This window comes from Mustelus asterias, chromosome 2 (genome assembly GCF_964213995.1).
Source record: "Mustelus asterias chromosome 2, sMusAst1.hap1.1, whole genome shotgun sequence".
Lineage (NCBI taxonomy): Eukaryota > Metazoa > Chordata > Chondrichthyes > Carcharhiniformes > Triakidae > Mustelus > Mustelus asterias.
The window spans coordinates 99,723,469-99,737,301 of NC_135802.1; the positions used below are offsets into that span (position 1 = coordinate 99,723,469).

At 41.4% G+C, this 13,833-nt stretch overlaps 1 protein-coding gene across 2 annotated transcripts in view; it reads left to right on the forward strand.

Moving 5' to 3' along the window:
• nr1d2b (nuclear receptor subfamily 1, group D, member 2b) overlaps positions 1 to 13,515 on the forward strand; it is a 29,525-nt gene extending 16,010 nt beyond the window's left edge. Inside the window, exons 4-8 of one of the 2 annotated variants that reach the window (XM_078239016.1) lie at positions 3,924 to 4,068; positions 4,231 to 4,790; positions 5,056 to 5,241; positions 7,368 to 7,578; positions 10,459 to 13,515. In XM_078239016.1, coding sequence (XP_078095142.1) covers positions 3,924 to 4,068; positions 4,231 to 4,790; positions 5,056 to 5,241; positions 7,368 to 7,578; positions 10,459 to 10,655 — 1,299 coding nt within the window. In that variant the 3' untranslated portion in view covers positions 10,656 to 13,515. The remainder of the gene's footprint in view (positions 1 to 3,923; positions 4,069 to 4,230; positions 4,791 to 5,055; positions 5,242 to 7,367; positions 7,579 to 10,458) is intronic. The other variant, XM_078239025.1, reaches the window with a different exon arrangement.
• The last annotated feature ends 318 nt before the right edge of the window (positions 13,516 to 13,833 follow it).

Consider the following 13,833-nt stretch of genomic DNA (forward strand, 5'->3'; position numbering starts at 1 on the left):
GGAAGAGGGTGGAAGAGAGAATGTCCAGGGTGTGTGGGGTCCTTAATTATGCTGGCTGCTTTGCTAAGGCAGCGGGAAGTGTAGACAGAGTCAATGGATGGGAGACTGGTTTGCGTGATGGATTGGGCTACATTCATGACCTTTTGTAGTTTGTTGTGGTTTTGGGCAAAGCAGGATCCATACCAAGCTGTGATACAGCCAGAAAGAATGCTTTCTATGGTGCATCTGTAAAGGTTGGTGAGAGTTGTAGCTGGCATGCCAAATTTCCTTATATGCTCCCATTATTGTTTGACTGAGGAAAGCGAGTTCACATTATTATACTGTAGCAGAATCATGATTCATTAATTGAAAATTAATGTAATGTCCATATCCCAGATTGTAAATCATGTGTGACTCACTGTATATTAGGCAGGTTATAACATTGTTTTATTTATTTTGCCGAGTTAGAGAACTTGGGCTCATAATGTAGGTTCTTTCCTTGGGGATGGGAGAGATCTGAGGATTTACTATAAATCACCTTTTCTTTGAATGCATGCTTTCGGAATGCAAGACTGGCATTTGCTGCACTTGAGAAGGTGAAATCCATGTAGTGAGGGTGCACTCTTAAGTAGGGTGTTTCAACCCAGAGAAGGTGGAGGAACAATGATAGACGCCCGAGTCCAGATGGGGTGAAATGATGGTGGGTCCCATGCAACTGCTGCCCTTGTTGCTGAAGAAGCCTTGCTGAGATGCTGAAGTGCATTTTACAGATGGTACACACTGCGTTCATCGTGTGATGTTGAGTAAAGAGATAGGTATTTATACTCGCGCTCAAGGTGCTGTTAATTAAGGGGATGGCTTTGCCCTAAATGTTGTCAAGCTTTGTGAGTGTTGTTGGAGTTGCAGTCGTCCAGACAGATGGATGGTGGATAGGCTTTGGGGAGTCAGGAGGTGAGTTACTCATTATAGAATTCCTAGCCTTTGATCTACTGTCGTAGCCACTCTATTTATGTGACTGGTTCTGTTCAGTGGTGACCTTTAGGGTATTGATGGTGAGAGACTGACTGACAGTAATATTATATGGTATGGTGAGATGGTTAGGCTGTTCGTGTTGGAGGTGGTTATTGCCTGACTCTTGTGAATGCTACTTGCTGCTTATCCAAGATGTCAGTTGTGTGGGCACATGTTGCTTCATTTTTGAGCTTTATAAATAGAACTGAATACTGCAATCATCAGCAAACCACTCAGTTTCTCTGACCTTGTGAGAGCGGAAAGTCATTGATAAAGCAGCTGATGATTGGGCCATTAGTTTATGTACTTATTTTGATGTGTAAATGTATGTATCAGTAATAGACTTGCAGCCAAACCTATTTTAGTTTTCCAGAATGCCTGTTACCAACTTGTTCCAGAGTCTTGGCCTTGACAACCTTGTCCCATTTGTTGACTACAATCTGCATAAAGAAATATTTCTTGGCTTAAGTCCTAAATTCACCTTTCACAGTTTAGAATCTGCACTTCTACCATGGCAGATCTGAGTGTGTTGTTCCAGGCTCACTTTATCCTGTTGTATCTTATCTATTTTCTGTGAAATCCTTGCTTTGAGTCGTAGAAGAAGGCATAGAATCCTACAGTGCAGAAGGAGGCTACTCGGCCCATCGAGTCTGCACCGACCGCAATCCCACCCAGGCCCCCTATCCCCATGCATTTACCCTAGTTAGTCCCCCTAAGGGGCAATTTAGCAGGGCCAATTCACCTAACCTGCACATTTTTGGACTGTGGGAGGAAACCCACACAGACACGGGGAGAATGTGCAGACTCCACACAGTCAGTGACCCAAGCCGGGAATCGAACCCGGATCCCTAGCGCTGTGAGGCAGCAGTGCTAATCACTGTGCCACCGTGCTGTCCTGCGGGAAAGCTTATTACACTGTCAGTCACAGCTCACTCACTCAGTCAGTGAGGCGTTATGATCCTGTTAGAGACGTTCATGTTTAAAAAAGAAATCTGAAATCCCAGCAATTGACCAACTCAAAAGTATGCCATGGCCCTCTGGAATTCACTTTAGTTCTCCCCAGTGTCCCAGTTATCTGAGGTAAGATTCCAACAGAGTCATTCCATTAGGTTTTGGCTACATGGATCTCCAATTTTTCTGTACAGGCCTCCTGATCATTGATGCCTCAGCTCCTTTTTTGGGTTGCCAGCAAATGCCCAACTGCCTTCCCACAGACTTCCAAGCTAACTCCTCTGACTGCTTCCTGCCATTAGGCTCTGTGAGGAACACTCTAGATTTCTTTCACTAGCTGCAAGCTCGAGCAAATCTTCCAGCTGCGTTTCCCCTCATTAAATCCAAACTGAGAGCCCCACATGCACACCACGTGATGAATGATGAAGCTGGTAAGTGTCGGCCTAACTGACTTAATATTCATTTCCATTAGCTCTCCCCATTCTGTGAGTTGCAGCCTACACAGGACCGAATCTCAACTGTCTGTTCCCAAACAGAGCTCCTTGCTTCTGTCAGCAAGCGCACCCATAAATTAAACAAAATAACCTTCCAATCAAGGCTCCATTCTTAAGTCACTATCTCAATGGCAATGTGGCATGTTTTGGGATGGTTCAAACAGGATAGCAAACAAATTATTTTACCTTCAACACAACTCTTTGATTCTGTTAGCCCATATGAATAATCTATTTTATTGAGAACAGTTTTATGACCCTTTCTCCAGACTTCCCGACTCCATTACAAGACTAGAGATAGACCTTCAATTCTTTAGGTTTTTCACTATCAACCCAGGCTTGCTTGAGTTGTATTTCTTTCAAAGTTGTTTTTACCAGTTTCTCAACCAGATGCACCCGTTTTTCCACAGTTATAGAATCATAGAATCCCTACAGTGCAGAAGGAGGCCATTCGGCCCATCGAGTCTGCACCGACCACAATCCCACCCAGGCCCTACCCCCACATATTTTACCCGCTAATCCCTCTAACCTACGCATCTCAGGAGTCTAAGGGGCAATTTTTAACCTGGCCAATCAACCTAACCCGCACATCTTTGGACTGTGGGAGGAAACCGGAGCACCCGGAGGAAACCCACACAGACACGAGGAGAATGTGCAAACTCCACACAGACAGTGACCCAAGCCGGGAATCGAACCCGGGACCCTGGAGCTGTGAAGCAGCAGTGCTAACCACTGTGCTACCGTGTTGAAAACTTTTATTCCGGAAACTAAAACTTGTATTCCAAAACATATGAGTGGTGAGCTAGATTTTAGCAATGGGGGGAAAAAGTAAGACAAACATTTATATTCCTTTCATTAAATGAAGCACACTTGTGCTTCAGTGAAATATGTTTGTTTTCCCTCCTCTTCAAATGAATTAGAACATTTACAGCATGTCACGCATGTTAGATGCAATTTCTGTTGCATTTGTGCATCCTTATTCTAAGATACATGCATGAAGTATTCTTTAGTTTAACTCAGCAAAAATATCTATCCTTACCATGTGAATGCATGCCAAAAACATCTGCACTGCATAGTAATTCATAGATTGTGGTGAACTTTGTTGTGTGATCCATATCAAAGTATAACACTGTATGGTAAAATTAGGAGCTGAACTAAGAATCCTAGAAATAAAATTCAGTTATGAGGATAGGTTGGAGGTTGAGACTGTTTTCCTTGGATAGAAGAATGCTAAGAGGAGATTTGATAGAGGTGTTCAAAATCATTAAGGGACTGAACAGAGTAGAGTGTAAAAGTATCGAGAATGTGATATTATGCAGCCTAAGGTATCTCTCTGTAGTTTGTACCATTAGCACTTAACTTAAAGGAGCACAAACTGACTAACATTGCAGACTGTGTGTTTGAAACTAAAGGTTTGGACAATTGCAGCTACAGGCCACCTGGTGCAGCTTTTTCTTTTTAGCTTGAACATCCTTCATCTCATCTTTTCAGGGATTTTTCAGAAGGAGCATTCAGCAGAATATCCAATACAAGAAGTGCCTGAAAAATGAAAACTGTTCCATAATGAGAATGAATAGGAACCGGTGTCAACAGTGTCGCTTTAAGAAGTGCCTGGCTGTTGGCATGTCCCGAGATGGTGAGTCCCTTTTGCAGTTGGGAACAAACTTATTTTGTAAAATACTGAAAAGCATAAATCAAATGTTACCATAATTCCTAAATGTTGGAAGATAAATTTGCGATGGACATTATCTCATCCACTATAATATTGAAAACCGTTGAATGGTGTATTCTTTTGCAGCTGTTCGATTTGGACGCATTCCTAAGCGTGAGAAGCAGAGAATGTTGATTGAAATGCAAAGTGCAATGAAAAACATGATGAATAATCAGCTGAATGGCTACCTGCAAACAAAGATATTACAAGATGAGACCTCTTCCCCACCACTGCAGCCAGAGAGACTTCAAAATGTTGAAGATGATGTAATTGGTAGAGTGACTAAAGCCCATAAGGAAACTTTTTTCTGTACTCAAGATAAGCCAGACAAAATGCTTGAAGCCATGCAGTTCCAGAACAGAGAAAGTCTTCAGAAAAACAATGATGATAACTGGATGATTGGTTACCCCACAAGCGGAGTTAATGGAATCCACTGTTTTAACAATGCAAACCAGCCCAAAGCCTGTAACACAAATAAGGTTAATAACCATATGTTTTGTCCAAATGGTCACACAGATAGATTCATAAGCAGGCATTGTCATACTGTTTCCAATGGATATACACAAAATGCATTTGCAGAAGATGGATTTTCCCAAAGTAGCACCACATATGAACATTCTTGGACCACGGAAAGAAGAATGCATCTGGTAAATATGCCATCTGTACGAGACAAGGGCCGTACTTTTGCAAATTGATTGACTATTGGGATGTTTACTCATTTGAGAGTTCTGAAATAAGATCAAATAATAATATTAAGAAAAGAATTGTTCATATTTGCAAAATAATCTTAAAAGCATGATTTAATATTGCAATTTTCTTATTACATTTTTGAATAGAAAATTAAAACATTTACTTAAGTTTAAAACTTGTATTTATGATTTTCATATTAAATCTTGGCATTGTTTTGGCCAGGTGTGCCCAATGAGTATGTCTCCCTACGTAAACCCTGATAAATCAGAGCAGGAAATCTGGGAAGAATTCTCCATGAGTTTTACACCTGCAGTTAGAGAGGTGGTAGAGTTTGCAAAACGAGTTCCAGGATTCAAAGATCTATCACAACATGATCAAGTTAGCTTGCTGAAAGCTGGAACATTTGAGGTATGTGCAGAAGATTTTCTTCATTTCCAAATATTTTGTAGTTGTTGAAGCACCAAATGATCAGAAATTGTGTTAATTCAGCACAAGTAAATAGTCTGCGTTTTGACTAATACAAAGTGCAATATATCTAGTCTACATTTTTTTCAATCATTCTGATGAATGGATAACCTTCATGTGCAAGCCAGTGTGTGTTAGGCTGTTTGATCATTTGTAGAACAGAGGTGAGAACAAGATATAAGAACGGTCCTGACCTCACCCTTTTGAATAGGAGCAACTGGATAAAGGGATGTTGTGTCCCATTGTCATTCCACTGATGAGGGTTGGCTCAGGACATTTGGATCCAAACCCAGTCCTTTTGTGGTTTGTGTGGTTCAGTATGAACATTATAAAGGCGTTTGAACATTTCTGCAGAATTTCCATTGATGATTTTGGACAGATTGGAGCAGACATTCTGCTGGGACAGGAGAACAGAACTTTGGTGGATCACTCAAAAAGGGCAGAAAGTAGATTCTTTCAAAGTTCCTCCCTATGTGAAACACAGATTGGAACATTTTGGAGGGGGTAGTGACTCTGTCTTCCACCCATCCCTGCCTCCAATGTTTGCTTTGCAGTTTGACTGGCAAAGTTCCAGATAATCCTTGAGAATTCTGCTCTTGAATGCTTACACTAGGCCAGTGAAAATCATTGCAGCAGAATGTTGACTTCTGTTGTGTGCCAAGTAAAGATCTGCTTCAGTGGCTATGGTCCAACACTACTCCTTCCAGCAGCAGAGTAGGGAATTCAGAATTTCAGGTTCGTACTCTTTCTACTGTGATGGTAAAGCATGTGAGTGGATTTTGTATCTCATATTATTCAGTATCATCCTAACCTGAGCATCCATTTGCAGCATATAGCTAATGTCCTGCACTGCATGGTAATTCCTAAGAGAAAGGACAGTTAGCGATCAGACACCTTTTGTTAGACTGTGAAATATTATGTTCCAATTAAGAATAGGAATGAGAATCCACTTGCTAATAATTCTGGAGCTGGATGTAGCTGTGAGAAAGTAAACCCCAGGGGCTCCCCCCTCTACAATATTTGTTTCCTTCCCATGCATGTCTGAAACCAATGGTAAGAAAATACAAACCACCCCCCACCCAAAACCACCAAGAAAAAAACATTCTTGAGTCTAAACTGAAAGAACCAGAATTAGTATCCCAGCCTTGACCAATTTTATAGGGAATCTTTGGGCTCAATAGTATTCATCTGTCAGTTGTGACACGAATATTTACATCTTTGTTTGCTAATGATGAGTTTTTTTGGGAGACATTGGGCTGAATTTTTCCAGCCTTGTGGAGATGGGGAATTTGTCATTGACTCGCTTTAGGTCAGTTCTCCGACATGTTACTGCATTTATGCATTTTTCTCCGAGGCAGGATCCTAGCAGCGACGTCTACATGTCCTGCAACAGCGGGTAGCCAATTAGGGTGCTTAAAACGACAGTTGGCTCCTATTGTGGAATTGGATTGAAAATTTTCGGGCAGCATGTGTCCCTGCTCTGTAAGGAGCCCATAAATGGAACATAAGTGGCTACACAGCGGGAGCTCTGAACTGTGAATGAGGCCTTTTATTAAGTTGCTAGCATTAAATGCAGTGCTCAGGGTTTCGCAAGCAGAAGGCATATTATAATAGCCACTTCATTGAGACTGATATCTGCACGAATGTACAATGGCAGTGCTTTATTCATCATCATCGGTGCCTCCATGGTGCCAACTGCTGCTGCTTTTGCTGGCTCCTCAGCCACATCCACACTGCAAAAAGCAACTGGCAACCCTCCCCACAAGCCATGCTGAACAGACTTCTCCACTTTGGAACCCCACCACTGTCCCTAAGTGGATTGGTCTCCCAGAGCAGCTTCCTAAATGGCTGCCTAGGGGAAGATCACATCCAACATCTTGATACAGCCACTTTGGGGTTCCTGACCTGGAATTCAGGCCACCATTAGGATTGCAACTCACATGGGAAAATTCAGACCATTGGAATTGTAATTTTTGAAACCCTTTTTCTTCTTTTAAAAGTTCAATAATGTTATAACCAGTGTCTTGCTGAATGATGTGCTGATGAATACTGGTTTCTGTCATTGGCAGGTACTAATGGTACGCTTTGCTGCTTTATTTGATGTACATGAGCGAACGGTCACATTTCTGAGTGGAAAGAGTTATGGAATGGAAGAGCTACAGCTACTGGGGGCTGGTGATCTGTTGATCTCCATGTTTGAGTTTAGTGAGAAGCTTAGTGCCCTACAGCTCAGTGAGGAGGAGATGAGCTTATTCACAGCTGTTGTCCTGGTTTCTGCTGGTAAGGAAATCTACTATAATTGTGTCTGATCATTATTATTGTCGGTCTCAGGAGATGATGGACTGTGTCCATGGTGTATGTCACTCTGTATTGAACATCACCTGTTATTGCTGTAGAAGCCGTTACACGAGTGACAGTCTCTTGTGCGGCTTTGCACAGATGAATATTGGCCTGTGTTCGACTGATGTTTTTTCCTTCCAGTGGGCTCTCTTTTCTGCCATCTGGTCATTTAGTTGTCCTCTGCCTTTTCTACACCCTTCGTGAAGCTTCCCTTCAGGTACTTTGGTCAACAGTGAGGACTTCCCATGCAGTGATGCTGATCCCTGTCAACTTGGAGTCTCCAAGACATCCTTGTATCACAGATGTGGTCTTGTGCTGATAGCATGCCCACTATAGAGGGTGTCTTTGAGGATGCAGCTGTCATCCATTCGGCTCACATGACCCAGCCAACAAGTTCCCGCTGACTCAGCAGTGCAAATATGCTGGGGTGCTGACGGCATACAAGTGCCAATTTTAATGTTGCTAGTGTAGATGTGCCTTTCTCCTTTCATATCTCCCAGAGATGCAATCTGGTCAGGCAATGGAGGATCACCAAGAAGGGACTGATGATGAAAAATCAGTACCATCATTTGATTTTTACAGTTGCAGCTGCCGGCTCACATTTTAACACAGCACATATTTTTGAAGATGAGTAGGAGCTGGAATCTGCATGTGCTTTGATACTGGGCATGAGGCTCCAAGGATAGCAAAGGTGTCAGGTTGATGGAGGAAATGGTTATTTATGGATCCTACAGGCAGCCGACAGAAGACTAGTGGATGTGTACAGTGAAATGCTCAGTGCATTAGGAATCCTGCCAGAAAACCTTGGCTTCCAGTGCAACACACGGAGCAGTCATTCAGCATCTGAGTGTTAAAATGGGAGCTTGGACTGCCATTGTGGCTGAGTATTACAGAATGAAGAGGGGTTTGTAGGGTGTCATTGGCAGTCCAGCAATTTGCCCTCCATGGAGCATAAACTGTGCTGTTTACACAGTAAGAAGTTTAACAACACCAGGTTAAAGTCCAACAGGTTTATTTGGTAGCAAAAGCCACACAAGCTTTCGGAGCTCCAAGCCCCTTCTTCAGGCGAGTCCTGAAGAAGGGGTTTAAGTCTCCGAAAGCTTGTGTGGCTTTTGCTACCAAATAAACCTGTTGGACTTTAACCTGGTGTTGTTAAACTTCTTACTGTGTTCTCCCAAGTAGACATCATTCATCCTCCCAGCCCTGCCTTTCACCAGTGCCCTTGCTGTTGCCTGTTAGCCAGCCAGCCCAAACAGCTGCTGCCCCTACCAAAACCTGCTAATCACAACCTGCTTTCTTTGGCCAAAGCTTTCTACATTCTCCTCCACCGAAAGTCAGCAGTCTTCCTCCAGCAGCCAGAGGGGTAGCATTGTTTCAAACCATTAGGACAGGAAAAGGCACATGATTGACAGGCAGGAAGACAATGCAAGAATGATTAGGTAACTTCTGCATGCAGTATGTCATGATTTCATTTATAAATTTGGTTTGTAATGTTTATGCTGCCTTTTATTTTTGCGTTGAGGTCATTGACAGAGGCAGGGTATGATATGGAACTGTTATTTTTTTGACTGGGGAATTGGATTTAAGGTTACTTGTGTCAGACTAGGATGAATTATTTCTGGACGTTGCAGACAGAAAAGGACCCAGTAGGTTGCCTCCTTTCTTCCTTTTTCACTTTCTACTCCTCCACCTCATCCTCCTGTTCATTAGTTGCATTGTTGCTGATGGTAAGAAATGTTCCCTCATGAAGAAGAGATTGTGCAGAATGCAGCAACACAAATCACACCAACTGGACATTGAGGGAGTGAAATTCTTTTCAGTCCTGATGTACAGAGAGCAGAATTGACTTGCAAAGTCCACAGAGCTATATGTGTGCATCCTGCACCACTGTGAAGTCTGGTTCACTTCGCCTGTTCTTCTCTGGCAAGAAATAATGAAACATAATTATCTATCCTTGAGTGGAGAGTACTGCTGAGCTTCCTTACAGCAACAAGGGCTCTAAATGGTCAGAGAAATTACAGCATCACAATTATTACTACACTGGATGGCAAGCTGCAAAATGTCTCCAGCTCCAGAGCAGAAAAGGTTTATTGTCACTATTACCTTCATAGGACCACATTGCTTTACTCCCTGCTGGGATTCAGGTCGGAGAAATGATCCCTGAATACCCCAGGCAAATATGACCTTGAGCTGTGAACCCCTCTTCCCACTCTCTCCTTTTTCTTCCAGCAGCTTGTCCTGCCCTACCTGGCTACATTTCATTCTCTGAGTCATGCTTTACTCCAAAGGGAATACCTGCTAATGTACCCATGTTTGGGAGCTACTAATATCTGAAAAACCCCCTTCAGCACTAGCCACACCACTCCTTGTACACTTCTGCAACCTGAAAGAACAATGAAAAATGCCAAAGGCTTGTAAAATTGTAGTAATAAAATAAATCGGTCAGCAACTAACCTAGCTATAGTAGTTGATGATTCCTTTGAACATCACTGATGAGAGGTCCATCCTACTACTGAGTGCCTGTTGTATACTGATATAATGATCTATCTGCAGTGTCGACTTCGGGTGGACATTCATTGTGCACGTGCTGGCTGTTGGACTAATATGGCATCTGGCTGAGATTTTCCCCACACCCATGGATGCCATTTTGGCGCTATTATGCTCTAAAAACAGGCCCAATTTCTCACTATTTTGCTTTGTAGTAAGACACTTAGTTCATTTTCTAGTCATTAAAATCAATGTATTGATGAACTTACTTTCGTCATAGAAACAAACATGATTGATTTTTATTTGATGTTGAATTGTTTATTTCTCTTCTAGACCGCTCAGGAATAGAAAATGTCAACTCGGTGGAGCAATTGCAGGAAACTCTCATTCGGGCACTCAGAACCTTAATTATGAAAAATCATCCTAATGAATCCTCTATCTTTACAAAGCTCCTATTGAAATTACCTGACCTGCGTTCTCTTAACAATATGCATTCAGAAGAATTGTTGGCCTTTAAAATACACCCTTAAATTTATGAACATGTTCTCCACTTTTTGTTTCTATTCTGTTGTTGTATATTTATGTGAACAAGTATGCATATTTATGTACATATAAAGTGCATTTTTCTCCTGCATTATTTTTGAGCTATAAAGGGAGTAATATAATCAAATATTGAAAATTAGAAGTATACAGAAGATATTAATTAAAATATATTTTGAAATTTTAACTTGTATGTCACCTGAGACTATTGAATATGTATAAATATGACTCAATGTTTACATTTCATCCTTGAAGATGATTTAGGTAATTATGACTCCACTTATGTATTTTTTTTACTTTAGAGCTTTAACATAAGTTCATGTTCTGTGGTGCTGTGTCTTAATATCAGTGGGACAATAAGAGCACAGCTTAAGGAACCTGGACTGCATCCTCGACTGTATAACTAATTTCCTGTCCCATTTTAAAATTTGTAACAGCTTGGCAGTAACTAGCAGAGTTTGTGATCAATGTCCAGTTCTCTTGGTGCTTCAGTTTTTAAAAAATCACTAAATTGAAGCGCTTGAGCAAAAAATTGCAACTAGCATGTCTATATGTCTTATCTTTGTTAGCTGCCGCATCCACTGATAGCAAATCTACATATAATGCAACCGTTCTTGTACCTGCGTAACATTTTAAAGTTTAATATTGTCCTTCTGGATCGACTACTGTAAAATGTGCTTTAATCTATTATTATTTTTGAATGTGAATCAATGCAGTAAAGTAATGGTTTGAAATGCAATGCACTTTCTTTTATTCTTGTCTGTGTGTTGTGTAATGAGTCAGTTTGGTACTCGAAGGTCACCATCCGGTTCCTCACTATAGCAGGCTGTTGGATGCAAAAAGATGATTATGTGTGTATTTTAAGATGGATTGGGAAAAAGATCAAGAGCTGAATCCCTGGTTGATATTGTTACTCCCTCCTCTTACCCTTGGGAACTGACAGTATCTTGACTGCAGTCATGCTTTGGGTTGATGAAGCGGCGGGTGGGGGGGAAGAAGCGAGGTGCATATATGAAATGTGCTCATGTACTAGTGCTTGAGGCCCAGGGTATTTTAACTGCTGAGCATCATCAACATGCTCTTTTTCAGCTGCCTGCCTGAAACCAACTGAGAAGTGCGGCAGAGACTGCTGGCAGCACTTAGAGAAGCAGATAAGTCATGGGGATCTGATTTCAGGAGGGTCTCCTGGGAAGGAAGTGAATTATCTAGGTCATTGGATACCATGGGGGGAATTCTCCCATCCCGCCCGCCACAGGAGTCATAGTGGGCAGGGGGTGGACCATGCAAAGGTCCATTGACTCGGGTGGGATTCTCCAATTTTGGGGCGAGCACGGCCAGAGAATCCCAACCTATGACTTTCCTTAAGGTGTCCACTGGAGCACTGCTGCTCCTGGCCACAGAAAAGAAAATTTTGTACTAGGGGGCCTCTTCTGTTTTTTGGAATGCTTCATTCCAATAGGTGGGCTACTTTTCCTTTCCTGTTTCAGCCCCAGTCAGGTTCTTTGTACACGATAAGTTCGTGGGACCCTTGTCTGCTGTAGGGATGAAGGTTAAAAATCTGAAATGAGATGAAAAGGTTGGTATTTGAATTAGTAAAAAACCTGTGGGGTCTTTACTACCAATCTAGCTGGTTTCTGTCAGGTATGCAAAGTTAAAATTGCCCCCTTACGTGTATGACTCAGCTGTTTGCTGGATCAATAGACCAGGCTATTAGTTGATAGGAATTCCAGTATTAGTTACCATCCAGCAGTCAAAGCAATTCAATGTCTTTTCAGAGGGGAGAGTAATGTTAAACTAGAAAAGGCATGTTACTCATAGTGTGGAGAATAATGATGACTTCAAGTAAATGTTGTATAGGCATGCGTTTTATGGTTGTGTCAGGTTGATCTAAATACTTCAGTCAGTCACTATCACAGCTTTTATACAATAATTTTGTATAATGATTAATAACAAATGCAGCTCTTCCTGGGTGGTCTTGACCTTTTTAATCTTTGTGCTCAAAATATCGGTCCCTTACACTCTGCATCCTAATCATTGATGCAAACATTTTGGAATTAATTTTTCAGGCAGTTTGAAGTACATAGGAGCCAGAGGTACAATTATGTTTTACAGATCTAATGCCCCAAGACTAATGTATTTTCTGCCCATGACTACTGTTAACTGTGATCTAACACCTTTTCATGTCTATGCCACCCGAAATTGGCTACTGCAATAAGATTGAAGTATAACCTGGAAATTATAGCTATCGCATGAACACTTAAAACTCTTGTATAAAATCTCTATCTCTGCTATTTTAATGGAGAGTGTAACTCATTTATGAAAGTATATTAAACATTCATATAACTGCTCTAATTTCCAGGCATATAATATTTATGATTTTCTTTTTTTAAAAAGCTCTTTAAATCTCCCCTTATACCTTGCAATCCATGCTGAAAGAGCACCTGCTGAAAAAGGTAATGTCTTAACGAAAAAGTGTTTTGCAAATATATTTAGGAAGCAGAGCCTGGAAAGCTGCATCATTTGTTATCTCGCTGACGTTGCATGTGAATGATGTGATGCAATGTGGTGTTCAGTATCATTTTGTTTGGTGGTTTTTCTGGGAAGAGAGATTTTTTCATTTGCAAAGGCTTTTTCATGAAGACTGGCAGAAAAAGATTTGCGTTCTAGATTATTTGAATGCTGTGTATTTGCTCGATTGTTTTGATGAGAAATTAATCTGATGTGCTTATTAATGGAAGTAAAAACTCCAGGGGCACAGACTGCATTAAACATTTCATAATGTATATGTGATATAGCACTGTATAAACATGCACAGCTAAGGAATAAATACTGCCAATATGCATAAAACTCTGGAGATTGTCTTCTGTTATGGAAATCATATTGATAGGCCACATTTAATAAGCTATGGCAATCTTCACAAGTAAGGCTTACATAACACTGCAATGAATTTACTGTGAAATTCCTCTAGTTGCCACTCTCCGGTGCCTGTTCGGGTCAATTTACAGGAAGTGACAGAGGAGGAGACTTGGGTGGGAAACTTTAAGTATGGCAGTGGTCATGGGGAGGGTGTGGAAGGTTTGTCAGGGTAGAGAGATTGTGGAGATGGGAAACTGCAGGGAAAGTCTGTGGATGGAGGTGGGGCTGGAAGAGTTGGCTGATAACCAGGAC